This window comes from Neopsephotus bourkii, unplaced genomic scaffold, assembly GCF_033783945.1.
Source record: "Neopsephotus bourkii isolate Nb327-2 ecotype Australia unplaced genomic scaffold, CSIRO-AGI_Nbou_v1 NB_107, whole genome shotgun sequence".
NCBI lineage: Eukaryota > Metazoa > Chordata > Aves > Psittaciformes > Psittacidae > Neopsephotus > Neopsephotus bourkii.
Genome location: NW_026900624.1, coordinates 1,567,466 through 1,591,644, shown reverse-complemented (window position 1 = coordinate 1,591,644; position 24,179 = coordinate 1,567,466). Strand labels below are relative to the sequence as shown.

General features: G+C 47.5%; 1 protein-coding gene across 1 annotated transcript; it reads right to left on the bottom strand.

Annotated features, from left to right (window-relative positions):
- Nucleotides 1-257: 257 nt before the first annotated feature.
- LOC133214564 (solute carrier family 23 member 1-like) lies at nt 258-23,795 on the bottom strand. Its single transcript, XM_061357529.1, has 12 exons — nt 21,388-23,795; nt 17,660-17,809; nt 16,690-16,847; nt 13,233-13,392; nt 11,826-12,007; nt 8,583-8,703; nt 8,107-8,263; nt 7,670-7,923; nt 4,119-4,283; nt 3,669-3,777; nt 2,555-2,650; nt 258-1,509 (listed from the first exon to the last, which is right to left on the bottom strand). The coding sequence occupies exons 1-12, from the start codon at nt 21,439-21,441 to the stop codon at nt 1,241-1,243; spliced, it is 1,875 nt and encodes a 624-aa protein (XP_061213513.1). The 5' UTR covers nt 21,442-23,795; the 3' UTR covers nt 258-1,240.
- Between the last annotated feature and the right edge of the window lie 384 nt (nt 23,796-24,179).

Sequence of the window (24,179 nt, the reverse complement as noted above, 5' to 3'; positions counted from 1 at the left end):
CAGGCTGCCCGAAGAGGCTGTGGCTCTCCACCCATAGCTCAACTGGACACAGTCCTCTGCAACCTGGTCTAACAGGACCAGCTCTGGGCAGGGGCTGACCCAGATAACCTCCAAAGGTCCCTTATACACTGATTCTGTGAATGCCATCAGCCACTCACTATGGTGATCACCCTAAGAAATACCATTACACTGTACATTTCATTCATTTTCCAAAAAAACCCAACTAAGTATAAATCTCAGCACTGGAAACAAGCTCATACTACAGTAATGTTATTACACACCACCAGCAACCAGCACTGCATGCAACTGCATTGGACATGGCCATATAGGTTAAGGCTGTTTCTGCTGACAGTGGACAGGAACAAGAATCTGCAAACTGTTTTCCAGAGAAGTCGTTGTCACTGCACAATCACCAGACCAAACAAGTACAGTGGAGGGGACACAGGACATAGCAGTAACAGGGATGCATCTCACTGTGAGCAGAAGAATTGTCTCCTTCATCTTTGCAGGGTTTGGTGCTCTGGGGAAGCTGGCTTCCCTGAGACTGCTCAGGGATTCACTGCAGTGAAGCTGGGTTTTTGTTAGATCAAGGACAGAAGGTCTCTAGATTCCCTCTGCAGTCAAAGATAGGAGAGGCATGTTCAGAAGACAATCAAGCCCATTAACCTTAGACGCCTCTCTTACAACCGCATTCCTTTGACTGACTTTATGGGAATATGAAATGAGAATAATCATGACCTAAAGGTGCCCACTCCTTCCCCTTGGCCAGGATGAGTGTAAAGCACAAGCCGAGAGGTGGGCATTGCCATTACAGATCTTTAAGGTGGTGGGGATTTAGCCTCAGCCCTAGGGATGCCTGAGAGTGGTACAGGGCCCACACCAGGGATATCTTCTGTGGTTCCTTGGGCAGCCAGGACAGAGGACAGCAAGAGCTCTGCTTCAGCTAAACAGCTGCTCCTTGGGGTCCCCAAGGTTCAGTGCAAGGAAGGAAACTGAACATCTTTTCCAAGCATTTCTTGGGCTTTGGTGTTCCCTGAAGAAGGGATATGTTCTTCCTAGAGGTGGGCAGGCAGGAGCAGAGAGGAGAAAAATTACTCCCTGGAGGTGCAGGGTGCACAGCTGGGAAGAGAAAGGCATTATCATTCTCCTGCACCAGCCTCTGACAGCTGACAGCTCAAGTTCAAATGATGTGGGCTGCAGACATCCTTTTCAGGCCTCAGCTTCCGAGACAGGAAGGTGCTTATATCCTTGTATCAGCACCTAGCTCAGAGTCTCTTTCTGAACTTGCTCTAACACTGCTTTCCTGTTCGGCAGCCTTCAGTTCGTCCATTCTCTTGCCACCAGGTAGCCTTTTGGGGCAAGCAGGGAGATACCGAAACCAAGAGACAGCGCAGTATTTGGTGCCTATGCCAAATGGAAGATCATACACCTTGGAAATGAGCTGAGAGATGTCTGCCTCTCCCTTGTGGCTATGCTTCCATGCCAGGAGCCCTCGCTCCTCCTGTGTTCCTGCAACAGCAAAATCAAGAATGTTGTGTTTAAAACAGCAGGTGTTTGAGCACAGCACTACCCTGAGTGCCTCACACCCACTTCCGAAAGCCTGGCAGACCCAGCACAACACACAGATCCCTTGCACTTAAACCCTTCTAGCTCCAAAACTCACTAACAGAACTGTTCAAAGGGGGATTCATACAGTGCTAGGAAAGCAAAGCTGAATGTTAACCGCCCAGATACTGTAGAATAGAGGAATAAGGTTTAGCTGGCAATTAGTAGCCTGTCACAGGTGTTTACCCGAGCCAAGGAACTGCAAGTGCCTGTAGCTGTTGAAACAGCTGAGTCCCTCTTGGGTAATGGGAGTGAGCACACCTGTAAGTCCTGCCTGGAGGAGCTGAAGATCAAGGGCTACAAGAAAAGTAATGAGACAGAAGGAGATTCACTTTCCAAGGAGCCTGAGACAGTAGAAGCAGTTGGTTAACGGAGTGTCCTTCTTGCTCTTTTTCTGTAGCAGAAAAGATGGCTTCCTCTCCTGTTCTTAAGCCATCCCTCCTCAGGCTCAATGAAAATCAAAGGCTCTTTCCTGGCTGTTTGGACCAGCTGCAGGTGCTACATCCTATCTTTGGTCACCAGCCTTTCCTCCTGCTTTCCACTGCTGTAGCAGCAGTTCAAGCCTCAGTTTTAGCAGCAAACATAAGGAGGCACACGTTTGGGCTTTCCACTTCTGGTTGCCTTTCTCTCTCCTTTCAACTAGCAAAATGGCCCTAGGCTGGCATTTTCACTAAAAGACATTTTTCCCAAATAAATCTTTCTCTCAGACTAGGTTGTTCCTGAAAAAATGAGTTAGTTGTTTTATAATCTGCTGTTTTCCATCCAGATACCATTTCAGTGATGTCTGCTGTTTCTCACCCCTCTCTGGGAGGAGTTAGTCACATGGTGTTTCATGGCTGATAGCACAACTCCTGCCCATAGAGCAGTAGTCATGAAGACAAAATATGCTAGGAAACAAACCTTAGGGCAGGCACAAACTAGTAGCTTAGGTCATTTCAGCAAATCCTACCTGGAATGGTGTTGTCAAGGATAAACCCCAGGAGTCCACCTACGAACATGCCAGTGGTGAGAAGCACCTGGATCACCTGGTCCAGCTGGATGATTCCTAGTAAAAAACCAAAGCTTTGGTGCAGAGACGCATGTTTGACCAGCAACATACCCAGTGCTAAGAGGCTGCAAGCTGCATGCTTGTTTAGACCTGCAGATCCCAAAGCAGAGCTTAAGATTTGGCAATGCAAGAGAGATTGATCTCACTGCCAGTTCCAAACCTACAGTTTTCTTCTGTGTAATTATCCACTGACCCAGCTGCCAGTGGGCAGGAGGTAACTCATGAACATATTAAGAGCCTAACAGTGCAGACCACACCACTGGCCCAGAAGAAGCTGCCTTCTGCTCCAAATTCACTCTGCACCTCCACAACATAACACCAAGCAGTTTCCTACAAAAGCACAAGCTTCAGTTCCCATTAAAACACAGGCATATTTAGCATGTGATTTCACCATGAATTAACCAGGTGTAATGTTTCTCTGTGAGGGCTAATAGACGAGCAAAGCCCAGTGGCACTGTTAGACCACCTACACAGTGAGGGATTTGTGAGCCCAGCTCTTTCAACAGCCCACTGAGCATGCCAGATACACCTTAACAGAGGACACTACAGCCTTTATGATGAACACATTAGTCACACAAGACACAGTGAAGGGGTAAGTGTTGGAGCACTGGAAATTTCAATAAAGTGAACTTGATGGAATTTGGGCATTTTGGAAATACAAAGTGCTATTGTATATGAGCCCATGAGGAAGCCTCATTCATTGAGATGCTGATCAAAATTCAGCCCTGGCGTATTCTCTTGCTCCATCCTGGGAACATGTCCCAGGGAAGCACTCTGCCATTCTTAGCACAAAAGGAATCTGGTGAGGTGCAGTCACTGATCGAGACCAGAGATTTCTGCACCAGAGCTGTGCATCAGAGCAAAGGACAAGAGCAGCACTCCCAGAAAGAAACAGGCAACAGTCAATGCATGTGGCAGGGGTTTATCAGGAAAAAGTGCGTTTTATAAGCTTTCTATGGATCAGCCTTTGCTTCAGTTTTATGCTACAGGAAATGGTTCTGATGTTGCTTCTTACCTGTTTCCAGCAGCGTACTATTTTTGTTTGCCCAGTTGGGAACCGTGAGGCCAGCAAATACAGAAAATCCAAAGATAAAGATGTTTCGCGAGGAGTTCATATCAGTGTACTGCATAGAGAAATTGTGTACATTACGTCTGGAATTACCCAAGCCTGTGGATTACTGTCATGTTTATGAGACATGCTTGGATGTAAACAGTGCCTGCAGGAGCGGACATGGGCAGCAGCCCTTTTGCTGCTGGGGTGTTGGTGATCCTGCTCCCATCGGTGCCGGCAAACCCTGATCTGACTGGGGAACCCTCTGTGATTTAGCCCCTCTGGAACATCCCCTCATCTTCTCCCAAGGAACTGCCAATGCAGATGTTTGCATCTGATTCAGCCTGGTAATAACCTGACTTGAAACAGAAGTCCCCTTCCCTAGGGAAGCAGTGGCACTTGCACAGCCATTACCTGCAAATTGGAAATCCCCACTGCTGTGATAACTCCAAACATCACAAGGAACATGCCTCCGATCACGGGTGTGGGTATGCTGGCAAGCATTGCCCCGACTTTCCCAGAGATGCCGCTGAGGAGCATGGTGCAGGCACCGGCAATGATCACCATTCGACTCCCTACCTGGGGCGAGAGGAAGAGGAGGCAAAGGCAGTCACACGCTGACTGGCACAGAGAGGTGAGGGATGGCAGGCTCCAGCTCCAGCCTGCCGGGCAGGGGTTTCACCTCTGGATGAAGCACTCAATGGCACATTCAGTCACAGGTTCAGATGCAGCCACCGGTGAGCTGGGATTTTCACACTGCATGGGAAGCACCTGTATTGGTGCAGTATTAAATTTGCATCATGAAAGGCACTCTGAGAGCAGTCATGGATCCACACCTATTTACATGGTGTTATCCTCATTCCTACTGTTGTCATGACTTTAACGGTTTGCTCTTAAACAAAAAGAGTATTATTACATTAAGAGCGCACTAATCCCCACACACTGCTTTGCTCTCACTCAAGCCTAGAAATGTCTTGGCATACCCACAGCGCTGCAACCACTCAGTCAATCCACTGGACAATCCTTCCACCAGTGTCTGGGTTGCTACCTAAAAATGGCTTTCAATGAGGTGTCCCACACCGATCCCTGTAGACCAAGATTTGGGAGAGCAGAGCTGGCTGGCTGCTCCAGTGCCAAACTCTGGGATCTGATACATCCATTCATGGTCAACAAATGGCTAATCAGAAACAGGGAAGTATCTTGGTCTGTCCCTATCTCTTCTCACCCATTGCTTCAGTAAAACCATTTTTACTCTCACTTTTTCCCCCTAGAAAGAGCCAGGGTGGCCTTTTCTGGGTTGGGCACTCCAACAAAGACGGCATGAAGCACCAAGCCATGCCTTCCATTCAGATCTGTTAGAGCATGCAAATAGGGGGGGAAAAAAAAGAGTATCTGCCAAACAAAGGGATGAAAGAGACCTCTACATACTATGGAAACTGAAAAGAAGAGCAGCAGTATTTATGAGGCTTTCAAGTTGAGATATGCCTTGCCACACCAAAACTTGGACAGCTTAAAGAATCATGCTAAGATTTACAACATTTGTGTCTTAGGCAGGGAACTCTGTAATCCTCTGCAAACATTTTATAATTCAATTACTCTGCAAACATTTTATAATTCAATTAAATATTTTAATCCCTCCCTTTAAATACCTGAAGAACGTCACATTTACAGGCAGGGCTTTTTGTGAATGCTTTAAACAAAAAACATTCTTAGTAACTAATTCTGTTTCTTTTTAAGTATTCTTAAACATGTCCTTTTAAATGTTTTAAGTCTTACTTGATTGTGAAAGATAAATGAAAAAGATTTGGTAGGGAGCTTCAAAATAAAATCATTCACTGCCTTCAGGTGGGCTTTTTATATTCCTTGGCTTAAAACCTTGGTACACCATTACCATCAAAACTGTGACTTAATATAAGCCAACAGATCTATTTGTTCCAAGATTAGAATGAAGCTTCAGATTCTTAATTTGCCAAAATGTCAAATTACCCAGTATATGGAATTGGCCTTGAAGGCAAATTACCTAATCCACTGATACCACAAGTGTGAGCATGTGCGCTAAAGCCTCTAGTTTAGAGTTTGTTTCAATTATGTCAGGAAAACATGAAAATCATTTCTCTTTCTTAAGACTGAAGAAACTGCCCAGTTCCCTGCTATCTACATGGTGATTGTGAGGTCTTTACCTCTCCTGAAAATCCTCTTTTTCTAGGAAATCCTCTTTTTACTGGCATGCTGGGCTTGATCAAGCAGCTTAAATGTAGGTCTTTGATACCATTTAAGTTGCTGCATCTTTGCAGCTTCCAGCAGCTTCGCCTTGCCTTATCTGACAGATCCTGTGGATATCTGAAACCTCCAAAGATTCTTCAGGTGGTGCTGGACACCTCTGTTAAACAGGGAAACAAGGCCCTTGTGTTTCCATTTCTTAGGGAAAAATGTGTTTCCCATGTTTTTTTTAATAAAATTAAATCTGCATTGTGGTCTCGGCACCCCCACCGATTCCAGCCAGAGTCTTTACACGGATTTAAGGCTGACTGAAACAAGACTATTTTCTGCTCTGTTTACCCACTGCACACAACACTGTGTGAGCACAGTGAACAGGAGTGGGATCTAAGGGAAACATCTCTCCTAAATCAGCAAGGATGGCAAGTCCGCCTGGAGGACTTGAAGTACATGGGAGAACATGTCCTATAATTTGGTAATTATGAGTCTGGGCACTTCTGCACTGTGCTACATCCCATACGCACAATGTATGCAGCAAACTGTATGTTATAGAGTCACAGAATCAGAATGGGTTTGGCTGGAAAGGCCCTTAAAGCTCATCTAATTCCAACCCCCCCTGCCATGAGCTTGGACACTTCACCCTAGACCATGTCACACAAGGCTCTGCCCAACCTGGCCTTGAACACTGCCAGGGGTGGCGCAGTCACTACTTTGTTAGGCAGCCTGTTCCAGTGCCTCACCACCCTCACAGTGAAGAACTTCTTATTATCTAACCTGAACTTCCCCTGTTTAAGTTTAAACCCCTTACACCCCTTGTGTATCACTACAGTCCCTTGTGAAAGAAAGGATGGGCACAGGTATATTGTCAGCATCCTCAGTTTTCACAGGGACAAGATACATGTGGTGACAGGCTAAACTGGACTCCAAGCAGACGGCCCTTTTTGCTGGAAGCAGCCATCTTGGTCAAACACTAACATTTCACTCTGAAAAATGGTTATTGTGAGTGAGGTTTATAAAATCCAGTGAAATCAGTAATATTACAGAGTGGGAGCCATAAATCAAAGTCTGCATTCATTTACTGACTCACAGCTCTGCTGACAAGACATTGTTTATTTGACAATGGTTTAAAAATGGTCTCCAGTTGGCTGCTGGATGTACCCATCCCCTGGCTGCAAAGCTTAGTGAAAATCTATGATCTGATTGTCAAGCTTATCTCTTGAAATTTCTTACCCTTATAAAAGCAATAAGGTACTCAAGGGATTCACAAAACTTTATGGAAAGGTAAAAACATAACGCTTTGCCATCACATTTTACAATTCCAAAGAAATAGTCTACCTTTCACATGATTGGCATCCTTGTGTTCTAAAAACCGGAATTTGAAGTCCTATTAAAGCTTTCCCTTTCCCTTCCCTTCTCTTTCCATTTCCCTTCCCCTTTCTTCTCATTTTCAGGTTAGCACAAGCTCTCTTTAGTCTCAGCTAAGCCACGTGCCATGAATAACAGCAGTGTGCAGTCATCCCAGGCACAGACAATAAGCAGAGAAAAAGCAGGACCGGCCACCTCTGTTAGGTTCTTCACAGTGCTGCTGAGCTGGTCACCAATGTGCCAAGGCACATCCTCCAGCATGCCTTGCAGAAGGTGGGCTAAGATCACACCCCAAGTCCAGCACATACCCATGTGCACCACCCCTTTGTACAGACACCCCTGGGGTAAACCTCCAGGAGCCACCCCGCTGTGGTGAGGCTCACCTTGGTGATGCCCAGGGCCCCCACGTTCTCGCTGTATGAGGTGGTGCCGTTCCCTGTCCCCCAGGCACCAGCCAGGAGGCAGCCGATGCCTTCTACCCCGATGCCACGGCTGATGGCGTGCTTTGGTGGTGGCGGGGCCCCGGCCAGGCGAGCACAGGCATAGTAATCTCCCACAGACTCCAGCATGGAGGAAATCACCCCAGCTAAGACGCCAAATATTCCAGCCAGGCTGACTGTTGGCATTCCCCACTGGCCTGCAAGTAAAGAGCTCGGTTCAGGTTGATTTGTCCTGAAATCTATTGCAGGAGAACAGCAGGGATGCTTGTGGGTGTTTGCCTGCTTTTTGGCATTTACTCTCCCCCTGCTAGCCATAAGCGGGGGTGAAAGCCAGAGCAGGGAGCAGCGTGGCAGGATGAGGAAAGGCAGAACAGTGGTACCTGGGTAAGGCAGCCGAAACCAGGGAGCCTGGGATAAAACATCCCCACGGATGTCCGTCCGGGCCAGGTGGCCATAGGCAGTGGGGTCTGCAGGGAGGACGTTGGTCACCGTCAGCACGTAGCAGAGCAGCCAGCTCAAGGACAGCCCCATCAGCACCTGCCCATCACATGCAGCAGCGGGGTCTGGTTAGGGTATGGTAGCGTCTCTAGCATGGTTGAAGTGGAAAAGGTGTCTCCCCACCCAACCCTTTCCCCTGCACATGGAATGAAAGCAGAGGGATTGCAGTGGGTCCTGGTGATTCTCCCTTCTTCCCTCCCTCCTGATGGTGAGGGCCATGGGCACCTTCTTCCCCGCTGCCCCCTCACTGGATAGGGTGGTCTGGGAAGCACCAGTTTGGCTGGATGTGAGTGGAAAGAGCCAAGGCAGCCTGGAGCAGGTGAGGGCTGCTGCCACATCCCTGGGACCCCCTACGTACCGGGAAGATCTGGAAGAGGTAGACAGGGGAGAGGTGGCACTTCATGCCTCCCTGGTAAGATGGCAGTGGCACAGGGACGTCTTTCAGGTACTGAGAGAACAGAACTATGAAAGAAATAGTCCTAGAAGGAGGGTAAACCAGATCATTAACAAAGTGGGTGCCCAGCTGCCCACCCGTGCCCACAATAACTGAAGACCTGTTACCCGAGGAACCAGGCTTCCAGAGGACCAAAGAAAAACCAGGCTCTCAGCACTAGAGAGTGGCCCCCCACTTCAGCAAGCCTGAGGTGGAACAAGCGCCTCTGCATTTGCAAGTATTTCCCCCCACACACTTTGTTTCAAGACTGACCCCCGGTTAGTGCATCAATGAGTATGACACAGTTGCAGGAAATTTAAGGATGCTGCTTTAGTAAAAGAAGGCCCTGAGAGACATGCAAGGTCCAGGCAGGCTTTGTAGGAAACTTTCCCTGACCTGTGTAATCCAGATGTAGTGGAAATGCAGGATGTATTGGTTTCCTGATTTCAGGTTTACCTATACTGCTGTCCAAGTGGAAAGAAGACTTGAGCTGCATGGAGTAAAAGAAAGAGGATCCGATTTTGCTGTGCAAGTTCCTGTTTTCAAAGAAAAAAAAATGGTAGGACTGTGGGGCTGCACGTGGCACCCACAGAACCCTCCCAGCCAGCCAAGAAGAGGAGAGCGTGGACCTCTGGTCTGCCCGAGTCAGGGGTTCTCCTGTGTGCCCATAGCAGCACCTGGGGCTCATTCTGGTGGAATCACCCATGAGGCGCAGCTCCTCTCCCATCTCTTGTGTAGGACACATCTCCTGCGAGCAGCAGCACAGCTGGGTCTCTCATAGCAAGCCCTGTCTGCCCCCCAAGTGCCTGCCCCTCAGAAAGGGCAACCAGAAGAAGCTGGAGGCTGCCACATGCAGTGAGGGGGCAGGGACTTGGGCACCTCACTTTGATTGCTGAATTGGTAAAAGACCTTATGTTAACCAGGCCTCTGAAGGGCTCTTCATTTTTTTTATAACAAGTCTAAATTGTATACATTGAATGAGTTAATCCAGGTAGGATTTGGTGAGAAGTCAACTGCATCAGCTGAAGTGCACTGACACTTCAGGGAAAACCGGTACCTTTCCATGTGTGAAAAAGCGATGAGGTATAGGTCCAATATTTATGTGCAGGCAGGATACCAGCAGTGCAAAGGAAACACTAACCTCACCTCTCTGCAGAGACACACCACAACATACAGCCAAAGGTTATCTATCAATCACAACTGAATGACTGGAGGCAGAAAGTCTGAGGAGAAACTGGTTTCCATTCATGGTTTCTAAAGCTACAGAGGCCAGACAGAATGCATCAGTGCATTTGCATTGACGAAGGTGCTCACAGCCTTATGAATCACTGCAGAGCCCTCGTCTATCTCGGGTAGGTGTCACTGCTTATTATTCAGGTTGCCTGGCACATTCCATTAACAAACACTATTTTCAGCTGCTTTTAATTCTACTTAACTTTATCCATTCAGGATGAAAATTTCCATGGAAAACATCAGCCTCAGGCTGTTTCTGGAAAAAAATATATCCCAAACCTTTTTGAAGGAGTGATGCTCAGGAAACAGACAGTACATAGCCTGCATTGAGAAGGTCTTTTTGCCTTTAGCTGTAGCAGGGTCTTTTTATGAGCTGGAGCAAAAAATTGAGGTTTAGTAGAACTTGCTCTTTGGGCTCTATTTGAACCAAAACGTGTTCAGGTATGCTCAGCCTGTAACAGTGATCACTCATCCCAGGTCCCAAGCAGTCAGCAGAGACATCTCAGGCATTAGCATTTGCAGCCCCTAAAGATTCTGAGCCTTCTGAATACATCCAGGCCCTGCCCAGTGGTGAACTGTTTATGCACCATCACAGGGAGCAAGTGAGCACACTCTGCATCACTTTCTTGAGGCAACAGTGGAGATCACCCGTCATGGGGGCTTTGGGATGGGGTGGGGCTGAACAGCAGTGCTGAGACCACATGGCTCATGTCTTCTACTTTCTCCATTATCGCCCTTCCTCTTTCCCTAATGACACCCATGGAGCATGGAGAAGGCAGCAAAACAGGGCACAGAGATGGTTCAGAGCGTAATGATCAAGCTGGAGCTAAGGCACCTGAGCCAGGAAAGTCAGGACTAGGACTGGCACAGGTAGAAGATGGGACAGAAATGAACCAGACAGAAAGGGTGACCTAGGCTGAGAGCAGGGAAATAGGCCTGGAGGCAGGGTTGTGTTGGAGACAGGGTTTGGGATTGTACAGGGTGCTGGTGGAAGACAGCAGTTAAGTGAGGAACTGGGGGTGGAGAAGGGAGGTGGTTTTGGGGTCTGGGAGGGCAAGTTCAGGGAGAAAAGAAGGAGAGGGAAGTGGACTGGAGCAGGTCCCCAGACCAGCAAGCTGCCTTGTGGGGCTGCAGTCAAGCCTGCCCCTTGAGTCCCAAAGGCAGATCTGAAAGTGCTCACAAACTGATGGGAGGCCATAGGGAGGGTAATGACCTACTCCTGCTGCATGTTATCTCAAGCTGAAGTCTGCATTAGGGATCTGAAGGTACCAGATCTGCATTAGGGATCTGAAAGTACCGAATCTTCAGGGGAACCGTGCAGTGGGATTTCTACTTCTTAAATTAATTCCTGAAATACCATGGGAATTCTGCCACCAAGCACACTTGTACACTGATGCCCAATGGCACGCACACAAATACCCCTGAGAGAGCACTCACTGCCACAAAGCCACATGGGCAGACATTTCTGGAGCACCCTGTGAAGAAAATGATTCCTCCTGGACATGTGAAACCAATGCAAAAAGCTATTTTAACTCGAGGAATACCTAACTCTGGGTGCTCAACTTTGTCATTTTAGGAATGCATTTTTAACTTAAAAAATGGGGGTTTTAAACAGTGTGCGCAAACAACTGTGCCAGAGGCTGCCCCCTGGAAAGGCTTGTTTCTCTAATGACCTATGAAGAAACTTTGGGTTGTCACAAAAAAACCAGATTTTTTAACTCATTTTTAGGGTTTGCTTTGTTGCTGAGGGCTCCAACCTCCTGCTAGATTCCACTGCTTTCCCACGGTGCTGCCTTGCACAAGGCCACTGTGTGTTAGTGCTCAGTGAATAATCCTTGAACCCAGAGGAACCCTGCTAGACTGTGACATTTGGTTTCACATTAGAGGTAAGCGGTTTGTGTGCGCTCAGCTTGTGCATGGGGAAGTCAGACTTACATGAACGCTATGCCCCAGTGCTGCCCAGCCTCGTCGCCAGCCGACTCAAAGAGAGGAAGTGCAACCAAGGTGATGGTGGGCGCGATTGTCAGGGGGCCGATGAACCTCATCAGGAATCCAATCAGGCCAGAAAATCCAACGAAGATTTGGAAGCAGGAAGCTACAATGATAGCTCCTTGCAACTGGAATAAAAGGGAGGGAGAGAGCAGAGGCTGAAAGGGGCTCCAGCTGCATCACACAAATCCAGTGTGAGAGCCAGGCTCAGAGGCCTCCCACTGACTACAGCAAAGCCTGGCTGAGCATCATGTGTGGGAAAGGACCCCCAAAGTACCAGCACACCAACTCCCTCTCGGCTGATGGATTTAGTCCTCTCCAGGACTCATTTTGTGCCAGGGACTCCCTTCTCTCTGTCCTCCTGGGCCAAGCAAGCATGCATCAGCTTCCCTACACAGTTTCTCCCAGTTCCCCCAAAACACAAGGGAAAAGCTCTTGCCCTGAAAACAGGAGCAGGGCCATAATCTCCACTCATCTCCCATCTGGGAAGGGCTTCAGGCACTTCAGCACCCTGGTAGGGCAGGTGGATCTTTATGGCCTCTGTTTTGTTCTGAGTATCAGTTTCCCTCAGGGGACACATTCATCACCCTGAACTTTCCCATGTTTGACAGTCACTGCTAAGTAGCCAGCAATTACTTCCTGAAATGCTGCTTGTACACATCAGCTCCATGCAGGGGACAGAGGGGTGAGGCTGCTCCCTGCCTTCACAGATTTGGTGATAAAGCCAGGCTGGGTTCTCTGTGGTGCTGAGCACTTCCCTCCCCTGCCTTCAAGTTGAAGAGGAACACAGGGGCTGGGGTAAAGGTCCTTTGGAGCTCTGAATGCTTCCCAAGAGCTTTGCAAAGCACCCAGTGAATGGATCAACAGAAGCAAATTTAGTCACTTAGGCTCATAAGGCAACAGACACAGAATGAGGCAGTGAGATCCCTGACCCTTCCTTATCTTTTCTGACTACTTAAGGATACACTTCTCCTTAATATTTACAGTAAGTTCTGCATTTCTTTTTACTATTTTCCATGCTTAGACAGGGTCCCTTCCTTGGAAGCATCTTGCCTTCTTTTCTTCCTCAAGGCTAACCATGCTTCATGGAGAATGGATCTGTCTGGACCACTGGAGACTTTGCAGGCATCATAAATCAATCATCTGAGGCCTGTAGGTCCCCCTGTTTAGCAGCAGTGAAGCACCTGCTTTTTAGCGAGGCAATAGACACTTAGGAAGCTGCAACTGGGTGAAGGGCCAGTGTGTACCAGGGATAGAGGGATCTCCAGAAGTGATGGCCCTGACATGGTCAGGCACTTTTCTGAAAGCAAACAGCCCTGATACAGAGTAGGTGACACTGAAAACGTAATGTACTTCTCGCATCCGCGTCTGCCAGACTTCAATGAACTCTGGTGAAGAGGCATTCACCAGGCTGGCATTCTGTGTCCAAGAAGGGCACTTCCACTTGGGGAGAGACAGCATGGCCAGGGTGGGGGTCAGGAATGCAAAAGTTCCTCCTTGAATAATAGGCAACCTGGAAGGAGAGCAGAGGCAAAAGATGATGAGTGAGAATGCAAGAAACCCAGCTCCCTAGGGGACAGAGAAAGCAGAATAACCTAAAAAAGCAGTCCGCCCATGGCCTCTGGCAGTGTATTTTGAAATACTCTGGCAGTTCTCTATCACTGACCATGGGTGGGAATTGCTGCCATCAAGAGCAATGACCTGGGGGGTTAGAGCTCAGGGTTAGTGATGGAGGGGCACATCAGTGCTGTAGTCAAACTCTGCTGCCCTGCATTAACGAAAAAGTAGCCCTGTTAAGGTAAGATGAGACCGTGGAGCTGCACAGAGTAGAACAACAACAAAAGTAAAAAGCTGGAGGAGGGGAAAAGGAAGATGGTGAGGCTCTGAAGATGGTGAGCTCAGCATTGATCTAAGCCCAAATCTTGCTAATTCCTAGCTTCTTCCTCCGTCCCCTTCAGCTGTCTCAGTTTTCTTCACAACCTGCTCATGAACACAAGGACATGCACTGGCTACTTCCAGCATCACAACCTGAGGGCGGTAGAAAATGTGACCTGGCTTTTAGTACACTGGGTTTGAAAGCTAATTCCTCTGCCTCGTTTCCACTGACACTGCCAAGGAAACCTGCATGGATGAGTCTGAGCATGCTGGTTGGGTGAGACCTTGGCTTTCCCCACACCACGTGTGCCTCCTGGCTTAGAGTAACCCTCACTCTGCAAATCCCTCAGGCTAGCAAAGAACTTGCACGTCCAGAGGCTCTCAACACTGGCTTTTACTGCAGAGCCAATGCTCCTGTGAGCTACGCCAGCCTCTTTCCATGCATGGAGAAATGGAGAAAGAGACCTAAAAGGTCTGACTGGTTCTTCAGACTCCCACAGGCATTAAGTCCTCATCTCAGTGCAAGTTGTTCTGGCTTTTCTCTAGCACGCTTGGAAAAGCCAAAGCTGCCTGAGGGTGTAGGCTGGCACAGCAGCTCTGAACCAGTCAAAGGAAACTTTTGAGGTGCTTCTGCTCCCTCTGTTTAGGAAGGAAGCAGTCCCCAGAGCAACCCCTCCTTGCACCGGGAGGTCTCATGGCTCCTGCTCAGAAAAGCAGCAGGGCAGAAAGCCAGGTGAGTGCACGGCATGGATTCCCCTGAAACAGAAGCATTTCGACCATTCTCTGAAAAGCACTGGAAAATAGGAGCTGGCATAGCTGTAACAGCATCATGTCTCCATCACCTAAAGCAAATATTTATACCACTGCAATTACTCATCCCATGCACAATCGAAGCACTGTCAAAGCATTGCCAGTAAGTGGTATTTGAATATCAGTCATCTGTGGAGTTACTTATTTATGGCATTTGGCCAAATATGTTGCAGCCTTCAAAGGATTTTGCTTGGGAAGGCAAAAAGTCAAACAAAAGGAAACAGAGAAGGCCCAGTGCTGCCACTGTTGAATTAACAATAGATTTATAGCTCCCGCTGCGTTGGCCCTCAAGCTATTTCACAGACAGTGCTGGCAATGGTTGTGCTCAGAGGAAACTGGGGTGCCAAAGCAAGGCAAACAGGGCACACTAAGCTCTTTCCCATGAGGTTTGCAAGAGGAAAAGATGCAGGTTTAGGGAAGGAAATGTGATCTGATAATCACTACATGATGTCCAAGAATCTGCTAAGGGGGGCTCGCCATAATTGCAAGTGACATATGTCTTCCCTCAGGACCCTCTTGAATAGTATCTCCAGTTACTGTCTGTGACCCATCACTGCTTTTTCATGCTGTGTAACATGACTGAGCTGCAGGTTGCAGCAAGTCAGGCTTTTTCCTTGGCTATTGCTTCTGGAGGGCTGCTTCTGAGCCATGCTTGGTCTTGGTGGGAACCTCCTCATCTTCGTGGCCAGTTCCCATCCATTCATTCATGTGCCAACAATGTCTTTTAGCCAGAATGGTTTGTCCCTGCCCAATGACCCCCATTTCTCTCCCACACTAGTAGCAGGCAGCAGCTGTACCCCTCTGAGCCACCCCTTCACCACGCTAACCAGGCCAGCCTCTGTAACACAAACAGCCTCCCATGCCACAATAAGAGACCATCTCCTTACCTCCTATCCTCTGAATTAGTCTTTTTTTAAATGTGGGCACTGACAACTGGGCAGAGCACTCAGCTGCGGGCTCCCCAGAGCCTCAGAGAGTGGCATGGGTATTTTCCAGTAAAAAGCCTCTCCTCCAGCTCATTATTCACCATTTTTCTGGCTGTCTTGTTGGTGACTTATGGTTGCCAACAACTACTGCGGGGTTTCAGAAAACAGAAAAAGGAGAAAAAAAAAGAAATCTGCTTCTCACTGCCTCCTCAGGCTTGGTTTGCCTCCAGCCAAACTGCAGGCTGAATCCCACCTTCCCATCAGGAATGCCCTCACGCCTTACACTTGGGGCTAGCAACACGGCAATTGCATCCTCAGCACAGCAAAAGCCATTCAAGCTTATTCTATGGGAACAGCTCCTTACCACTTAAGTGGATCTGCTGTTCCTCATTTAGCCACTCAGCTACAGGAAAGGATCCCTGTTACTCCTTCATCCTCAGCTAACAGCAAGCAGAGGACATCGCAGCTCTCAGGTATTCACTGAGGCATCTGGGGGTGCCTGGGAGGACTTCAGCCTGAATCGCACCAGCAGCCACAGCCATGGTCATGTACCCCAGCCTGACTTTAACACAACTGTGAAGAACCAGATTCTCTCTTTTTCATGGCCAGGATGTCCGTCCTCCTCCACTAGTCCTTTAGCAATGTAGGAGAAGCAGAGCACCCTCTGGGTAGAAGTCTGCCCACAGCGACTTCTTAAGACAGACAGAGATGGGGGAAGAAACAGGAGGAATAAAAACATGTGGAGCTGGCAGTTGACCAGTGATTTGATGGTAGAAGAGTTTTAACCAGTTTTCTCCCAGTTAGCCTTTTCCCTACAGTTTCCTGTGGGATCTGTGATCTTGATCCCAGGCCCAGATCAGAAGAGTCCTGCCTCAGCTGGAGGATCCCTGGCGTAAGAAGCAAGCAGATACTGTTTACTGCATGTGTCAGTACTTTATTTTTTACACGAGAGAATTGTATAAACCCAACAAAAGGTGCACGAAGTACCAGGAGATGTAAAAGTCAGAAAAGTGAATAGCTATTAATGTACAGCGATTTCAGGATGCTTTGGTATGTGCCCTGATTGCCCAGGAGTACAAAATGACCCTCACCCTAAACCAAGCTGGTGCTGTGCATGCAGTAATTACACAGGCATTCTACAAAAACTCTGCATCTACAAGCCATTCTGCCATGTATCCCATTCCTTGCATTTGGCCTACCTGACTCCAAAGAGGACCTGCAGCAGGGTGCAAATCCCTGAGACAAAGAAGATGGTGCTGATCAGGTGGCTCTGGGTGAGGAGGTCATGCTGGAGGCAAAGCTCTTTGGAGAGGATCAGCGGGATGGCTATGAGACCTCCCAGGGCTGTCAGGAAATGCTAGGAGCCATAGAGAAAGACTGGGTGAAAAAGGACACACAACTGGCTGTATATTAACACTGTGGTGTTGAGAGAAATCTAATAGTGCACAGATTTGTGTTTGGGATATACTAGTACTGCCCATTTTCTTTTTCTGGCAACTTGAATGCTCTGTTAGGTGCTGTTCCAAAGCACCTACAAGAACTGCAATACACCCCCACAAACTTCTCCCTCTTTCCGTGCCCAAAGAGCTTTTGCAGTGCTCTGGACTCCACAGACTACTGTCAGGCACAACCAGTTTATCCAGAGCACCTGCAGACAAAGCTGTCTGTGGCTCTCTTACAGGAAGATGGGGACATCCCAAGGTAGAGGGAGAGAGAGATCAGGCAAAGTGAATGCAAATGTTTCAGCCCATCTCATTTGCACCACAAAGGATGACATAAGAAGTTGGCGAATTGGTCCTACCAATTCTTTGCTTTTCTCACCCAGTGCAGTTACGGATAACCATGAAAAACGAATGCCAAAAAATGGAAAAATCAGGCATTGCGTTTTTCAGAAGAGTCACAGACATATTTTTACAATGACCTTCAGTTAATTACTGGAAATTATGTTTTAAAGTTATTTTTGCTTTAAATATTAACCTTAGTTATCAGTTCTTACAGGAGCACTGTAAGGAGAAGGGACTTGAGCTCACAAGATCCAGCCTCAAAGCTCCAGCCATGCCCCGTGATGGTAAAGCACTTCCAAATTCAGGTTTCACCCTCATAAACAACCAGCTGAAGAGCCATTAAACTCTTATCCAGTCCCAGCCTCCCCCTGCCCCCCCATCACACCTGAATGCCCAGCAGGATGCAGAGGTACCAGGGGGGCACATCCATGACAGTGTAGGCAAGCTTGATGCCACCATGGCCCATGTCCCTGCCTTCCTCTGGGCCCCGGGCAGCACGATCCAGTGAGGAGCAGTAGTGCTTCCCATCTTCACCCTGGACAATAGGAGAAACCCTTCATTAGCCACAGCCTGTCCTTGCAGGCACCCAGCAGCCACCTCTCTTGTGGCCATGCTCCATGTCTTGCAGGAATGTCTCATATGTAGCTTTCAACAATGCCAGGATCAAAAGGAAGAGCAAAGGGGGAAATTAAAAGAGAGTTACAAACACGTATGGAAAATTTTTATATGCACATGTCTGTTCAGACCAGAAGAAACATTAGAGGGTGTCTCAGCCTTGGAGGGACAACTGGAGAAAGTGCGCTGGAATCATTAACATCTAGCTAAGGATGGAGAAACTGCAATCAGAAGCAAGGAAGAGTGTGGAATGGGTTAATCAGTGAAAGCTGCACTGTCCCATAGGTTCTGCCCATCCTGGCTGTCCCACCCAAACAGTGCCTTTTGATAAAGTATGGTAAAGCAACTTGGTCACAACTAATACAGAGTAGAAGCATGTTTTACATTTCATTTCTTCTTAAGTCTTCTCTTTCCAACCTCCTTACACTCACCCTTACAAATGTTCTGCCTCGATGAACACAACTGCCCTTTGTCTACTAGGAAACCTCACCCCTACAGAGGAACCCGGTAAAACACAGGGACACCAGTGGATGAGGAGTACTGGTGCCCAGTTCAAAGGAGCTGGCTGAAAGCAGGGCTACTGGGGTGCTGCCCCAGCTCAACCACATGCTGTGGGGAATGGCACTCAGAAGGATGACCCAGGGCAGGAGCAGCATTGGGGACCAGGAAGCAGCATGGGGACCTGGAGCCTCAGGGAAGTGGCAGGGTCTGAAATAGCTCCCCAGGAAGACTTGAACCTCCTCCCAGAAGCCCCAGGGCTCCCCAGAGAGCTGTACGCCCTGTACAGTTTATTTATACAAAGACATGTTTTTTGCCAAGGAAAGCAAAATACTGCTTTGCTTCAGTTGCCACAGCTTTTAAGCTATGTAAATGCCCCTAGTTGTCCACTCCTCCCAACCCACCCTGACCCCTGTGCATACACATGCACACACACACGTTGCCTGTGCACATGGACACCCCATGTGCACACACAGAGACATGCACATCCCTGCACACACGCACGTAATGGAAGGAGGCTGACTGGGAAGCCACCATGTTTTGAGCCAAATGCAAAAGCTAATTCAGATCCCAAGCCATTTGTTTCACCAACCCTTCTCCAGCCAGTGAGTCCTCGGCACCCTGGCAGCAGAGGGTTTTTCTGGGCTGGGATGCCCTGCTCAGTCAGGGACAGAAACCTGTTGTCAAGAGAAGCTCAACCAGTTTGTCAGCATCAGACTTCTGGGGTTTTTTTATCATCCAAGTCCTGCTGGAAGCTGAAGACACTGAAATGCTCAGCAAAGCAAGGTAGCTGCAGTAATGTTCATGGCCTGCCTACCAGTAGGGGCAAACAGCTAACGATAAGGTCAGGGAATAGGGATGTAAAATTAATGCTACATTCTGTCATAAATATTGCAGGTGGGGCAGATTAATCCTTAAGGACTTTATCATTTGCCTGAGTATTCCAGGTTTCCATTCTCATAGCTGAGTCTCCAAAGTCCCATTTTAGACCAGGCTGTTGAAATAACGCTATGTAATACCTTTTATTTATTTATATTACCTTTGTATATATCCAGCCTAGGTAGGCTGGGAGCATTATAGGTACTTCAAAATAGATAGGTGACGGCAGAGTTAATTCAAACTGAACTCAGGCATGAACTTCGAGAGCAAGAGGCATTCCTGAATAACTCCCTGTGGAGACATTTTCACTTCAGAACAGGAGAGCCTGAACCATGGATTAACAAATGTACAACAAGGTACTTCAGGCTGCCCATGCATGGAGTCATCTGGGGACAGCTACTCCTGAATAACACCATGGGTAGATGAATCCTAAGCTAGGCAGACAGCAGTAAGCTCCTTTCCTTGCATTGCAACTTTTCCCATGTTAACCAGGAGGCATACTCCAGAGAGGCAGAGCCTGTGCCAGTAGTAGCCCCACATGATCACCACATGAAGGCCTGAATCACCCCAGGAGCTGAAAGGGAGAGAGTGAGCAGGGTTCAGTGGGAGACGGATGGAGTGGAGATAACAGGATCAGACAGGACTGGAGGCAACGGGCTCAAAATGAAACACAGGAGGTCCTATCTTAACATGAGGAAATACTTTTTCACTGTGAGGGTGACCAAGTACTGCATAGGTTGCTCAGAGAGGTTGTGGATTCTTTATCCTTACAGATATTTAACTGTCTAGACACAGTCCTGGGCAACTGGCTCTAGATAGCCCTGCTTGAGCAAAGGGGTTGAAAGAGCTGACCTCCAGAGATCCCTTCCAACCTCAGCCAGTCTGTGATGCTGAGATGCTGGAGAAGGACAAGACAGGAGCATTCTGGAGCAGAGAAGAGGAACTGCTGCTGGTGGTTTTCAGCCCAGATACTCCCATCAACCCAGGGGACCAGGACACCTCCATGTATCTCAGGCTCCAGTCATAGCATAAGGGCCCTCAACAGCATCTTAAATAAGCACATCCGTAAGGCAGTCAGATACTGAACTGCTTGAACCACAGGTTAAAGACCTCTGTCTTCTACCTTCTCTGGGGTGATTCAAACCAGAGGGAGTCACGATCCTTATCTGTATTACATCAGAACAGGTAGAAACAGAAACCCTGTTACCAGTACCAAAAGAAGACCTCTTACTTTCCCTGAGCACCTCCCAGAGGCTCTGCCCAGAGCTGCCAGAGCACTCCCACCTCCACTGCTACAGCAAGCTCAGCAAGAGCTAGCCAAGAAATGGGGCACTTTGCACACCGGGAAGTTAAATGCCTCCTCCAAGGTCCTCCAAGATGGGTGCTCTGTACCAAGGTAGGAAGATGGTTGCAGGACCTCACTCCTTCACACCTGCTGTCAGAACATAGGCAGCTCTTTCAAATTCTAATGGAGATGACCTCTGCTGTGGGATAGGAAGGGAGGGGGCTGCTGTGCCTCAGGCCCTTGCCCTATGGCTGTAATAGCCTGCAGCATTTCCAGGGCACTGCATGCCCCTGAACTGACACATCATTTACAGCATTTACTACCCTGCTGTAATTCTACAGCATGCTTTCTCCCAGTGACTCCCAAATCCCTTTTTCACCCATCCCTCTGACAATTCATCCCATTAGAAATAGGCAGAAGACACACAGAAAATAAACACATTCTTCACTAGGCTAAATTTCTATTGCAATTTCACTAATTATTATGCAAAGTGCTCTCCCCAGGGACACAGCCACAAGGTGCCACAAGCCCCCTTGCTTTTCAGTACAGATACAAGTGTGTTGCCATTCATCTAGGATACCATTTCAGAAATAAGAAAGAAAAAAAAAGCTTAAAAAGCACTATAGGGCAGGCACTATGCTGAGTCCACAGCAGCAGGCTGTAGTGGGGAAATCATTCCTTCGATTCCTGTTGATAAAGGAGTTGAGACAGAGGTTTACAATACATCAGCATCTTTGCAGCCAGTCAGAAAAGCCCCTGGCTTTTCCTTTCTCCTCCTTTTGCAGGTCTCATACCTGTGAATGCAAGAATTACCCGTCAGAGATAAGCAAACTCACCATGAAGCTGGGGTTGTCTAGCCCGTTGAGCTCTTTGTCTGAGGAGGGGGTCATGTCTTCCACTTGCCTTCACCAACTGCCTTGAAAAAGAAAGACTAGTAAGAAAAGGAAAGCCTCCTAAATTGCCACTTCTCCCAGTCAGCTCAGCCCTAAAGAAACAGGGTGAGAAGGTGCAGAAACTGGACTTCGGGAGACAACCAGTGCTCAGTCCTAGCTCTTCATGTGATCTGTATCACAGAAGCATTTCCTTTCCTTTGGCTTATATAAGCGACTCCTTTTCTCCAGCTGATTAGAGGACCGGCATTCAAACCAAACTGGAAAGCAGCCCTTCCCTGGACTGAGTGAATCAGTAACTGATGGCAGAAAAAAATCTTCCTCCATAGGTAAGGATGTGAAGGGAGAGACATTTCCCTGTTTTCCTGGCACAGCCTTGAAACTTGTTGCTTCATTATTGATTCAACAGCACCTTGTATTTTCCGTTTGGGTTGGGCCTGTTTCAAGAGCTTTGTGCTGATCTTTAGAAAATGCAGTTTCTAGATGGTTGCACTTATTCTGCATGTAAACTACTGTGTATTTTGTCTTAGGTGCAAATACCTTCATCTTGTATGATAATCCTATTACCATATGAAAAGAATCGGGATTTTACTGGGAACCTATTTAACCCAGCAACCAATAATCACATCATCAGAACATGACACCAGGGAGGTAAAAAAGTAGTAAGATTGTAAAAGGAATACTTCAGGTCATACGATTATCTCCACTCAGCTAAGGTTCCTAGCTGAATGGTGATCATCCATGGCTCAAAGCACAGTTACCCTGCTCTCAGTAAGTAGCAAATGGTGTTAATATTCCATCAAGCTCTTCTGGCCACCCCAGCCCAGCCCTCTTCAGATTAAGTATCTGTTTAATTTGTTGGCTTCCTGAGGCAGTAAACTTCCCAGACCAGCTGCAGAGAGCTCCTGTGGAGAGAGGCATGCTATCGCCTACACGCAGTGACCGCCCTTTGGGAACATCTCCTGATTTCCACGTAGGAAGTGGTGTAACTGAAATAAACTCTGGTCCCTGTTTTTCCTGTAGAGCTTTGGTATTCTCAGATGTCAGACCAGGACTACATTATAGGATGAGACAACCTCGCCCTAAACACCATCAGCGAAGCGAAGAGCTGCTGGGCAGCTAACTTTTAAGGCATCAAAATGAATAGATGTTCACCGTTTTGCCAGATCTCCTCTCTGAAGTCCCATTATATAGGAATCTCCCTGTATTTTTAACTGTAGGAAGTGCATTTCCAGCTGCACTGATCTTGGCACAAGGCCACTTTTTTTTTTCCTGCAAGCTCTAAATAAGAACTCTTTTCCTGGTCAAACTACAACTTTCACCTTCAACTCTACCAATTCCCAGCACAGAGGGAGCAGCACAACCACCCCACCCTGTTGTCCAAACTTGCTAATCTTTTGCTATCCAATGCACTGTCTGGTTGTGTTTCATTGTATATTTACTGTTTGATTGTATATACTGGCAGTGTCCATTAAGCAATACTAGTGAGGATGGCAATACCAGTATGGATGCACCATTGCAAGGCTCAAAGGAAAGGAGTACTGAATTTTTCCATTCCTTTTTTGAAGGTACATTCTTGTTTGCATTTCTGGATGGATACAGTGCAGTTCTCCAAGCAGTCACCTGAGTCTGTCTGATATTCTGGTATCTTCCACTGATGCTACTCCACTGCATGAATCACCAAACCACCCTCAACATTCCTCTGGGGCTAGTCTGTCTTCCCAGTAGACTTTTATGAGACCACCCTTCAAAAAAGTTCTGCACCTCCTAATTTCAGGCCAGCACCCATTCAGTGACTCCTCACACCTGCCATGCCCTTATTTTCAGATGAGACCTAATCATTCAATAATGAGGGTTTCTTCTCTTTGGTTGTATAAACTTGTGTAACCCGAAGGTGAAAGTGCATAGCAATGCCTGTGTCATCTAGCAAGGCATGTGCAACTGCCCAGAGCATTAAGTGAACAGGAAGATAAGAATACAAACCGAATCAACAAACTAAAAAAACACAAACCAAAAAGAAGCCAGTAATAATGATAATCCCTTTCCTCAAAAAAGCTGGGTAAAAGTAATTTTTCCATTCTGAGAAAGTCTGTGGTGCAAAAAATCCACTTTAAGAGTACCAAGAGACTGCGGGTTTTCATGAAAAACACAGGAAATAAGTCCTACATATCCAAAAGCCTGGACATCAGAGTACGCCTGTTAGGAATGAAGAGTTCAACAGCACCAGCCTGTGGCCAACAAAAGGTTAATGCTGTAATCTGGAATCTAGAAGGAGGTTATGAAATAGCACAATGTACATGTCAAAGTAGAAGTTTCTGGAGTCCATGTGAAATGCCTGTGCCTGGAATATCCTGCCTTTGGAAACAAGCAAAGCAAGTAGGAAGTCTCTGGGTGCACGCAAATGTATGTGTACGTCATATGCATGTGTACATCATATGCATGTGTATATCATTAGCAATAAATAACCAAACTATGAGATTTTTCAGGAGAAGGAATTATTCAGTTAGCAGAACGCATGCATAAGTGGTAATACTGTCATTTACTGGTTATTTATGACAGCCTAATCATTGTATGAATGGCTTTTAGGAATAAATGGGCAGGTATCCACCTGCCCAAGTCATTCACGATGTGTTAGGAAAGAAAACATACACACACATATACCCAGTACAGATTCTCTTTAGACTCCTGTGTCTGGCCTATCTCCTGCTATCAGTCAAGCTATGTAGCCAGCTCCTGTC

What these genes read in the sequence shown, in the direction of transcription:
- LOC133214564 (XM_061357529.1), bottom strand. Translation starts at nt 21,441, where the DNA reads ATGACCCCCTCCTCAGACAAAGAGCTCAACGGGCTAGACAACCCCAGC. An exon ending in TAGACAACCCCAGCTTCATG is followed by an intron (nt 17,810 to 21,387) that starts GTGAGTTTGCTT and finishes CCTATTGTCCAG; the next exon opens with GGTGAAGATGGGAAGCACTA. An exon ending in CCTTGACAACACCATTCCAG is followed by an intron (nt 1,510 to 2,554) that starts GTAGGATTTGCT and finishes TTGCTGTTGCAG; the next exon opens with GAACACAGGAGGAGCGAGGG.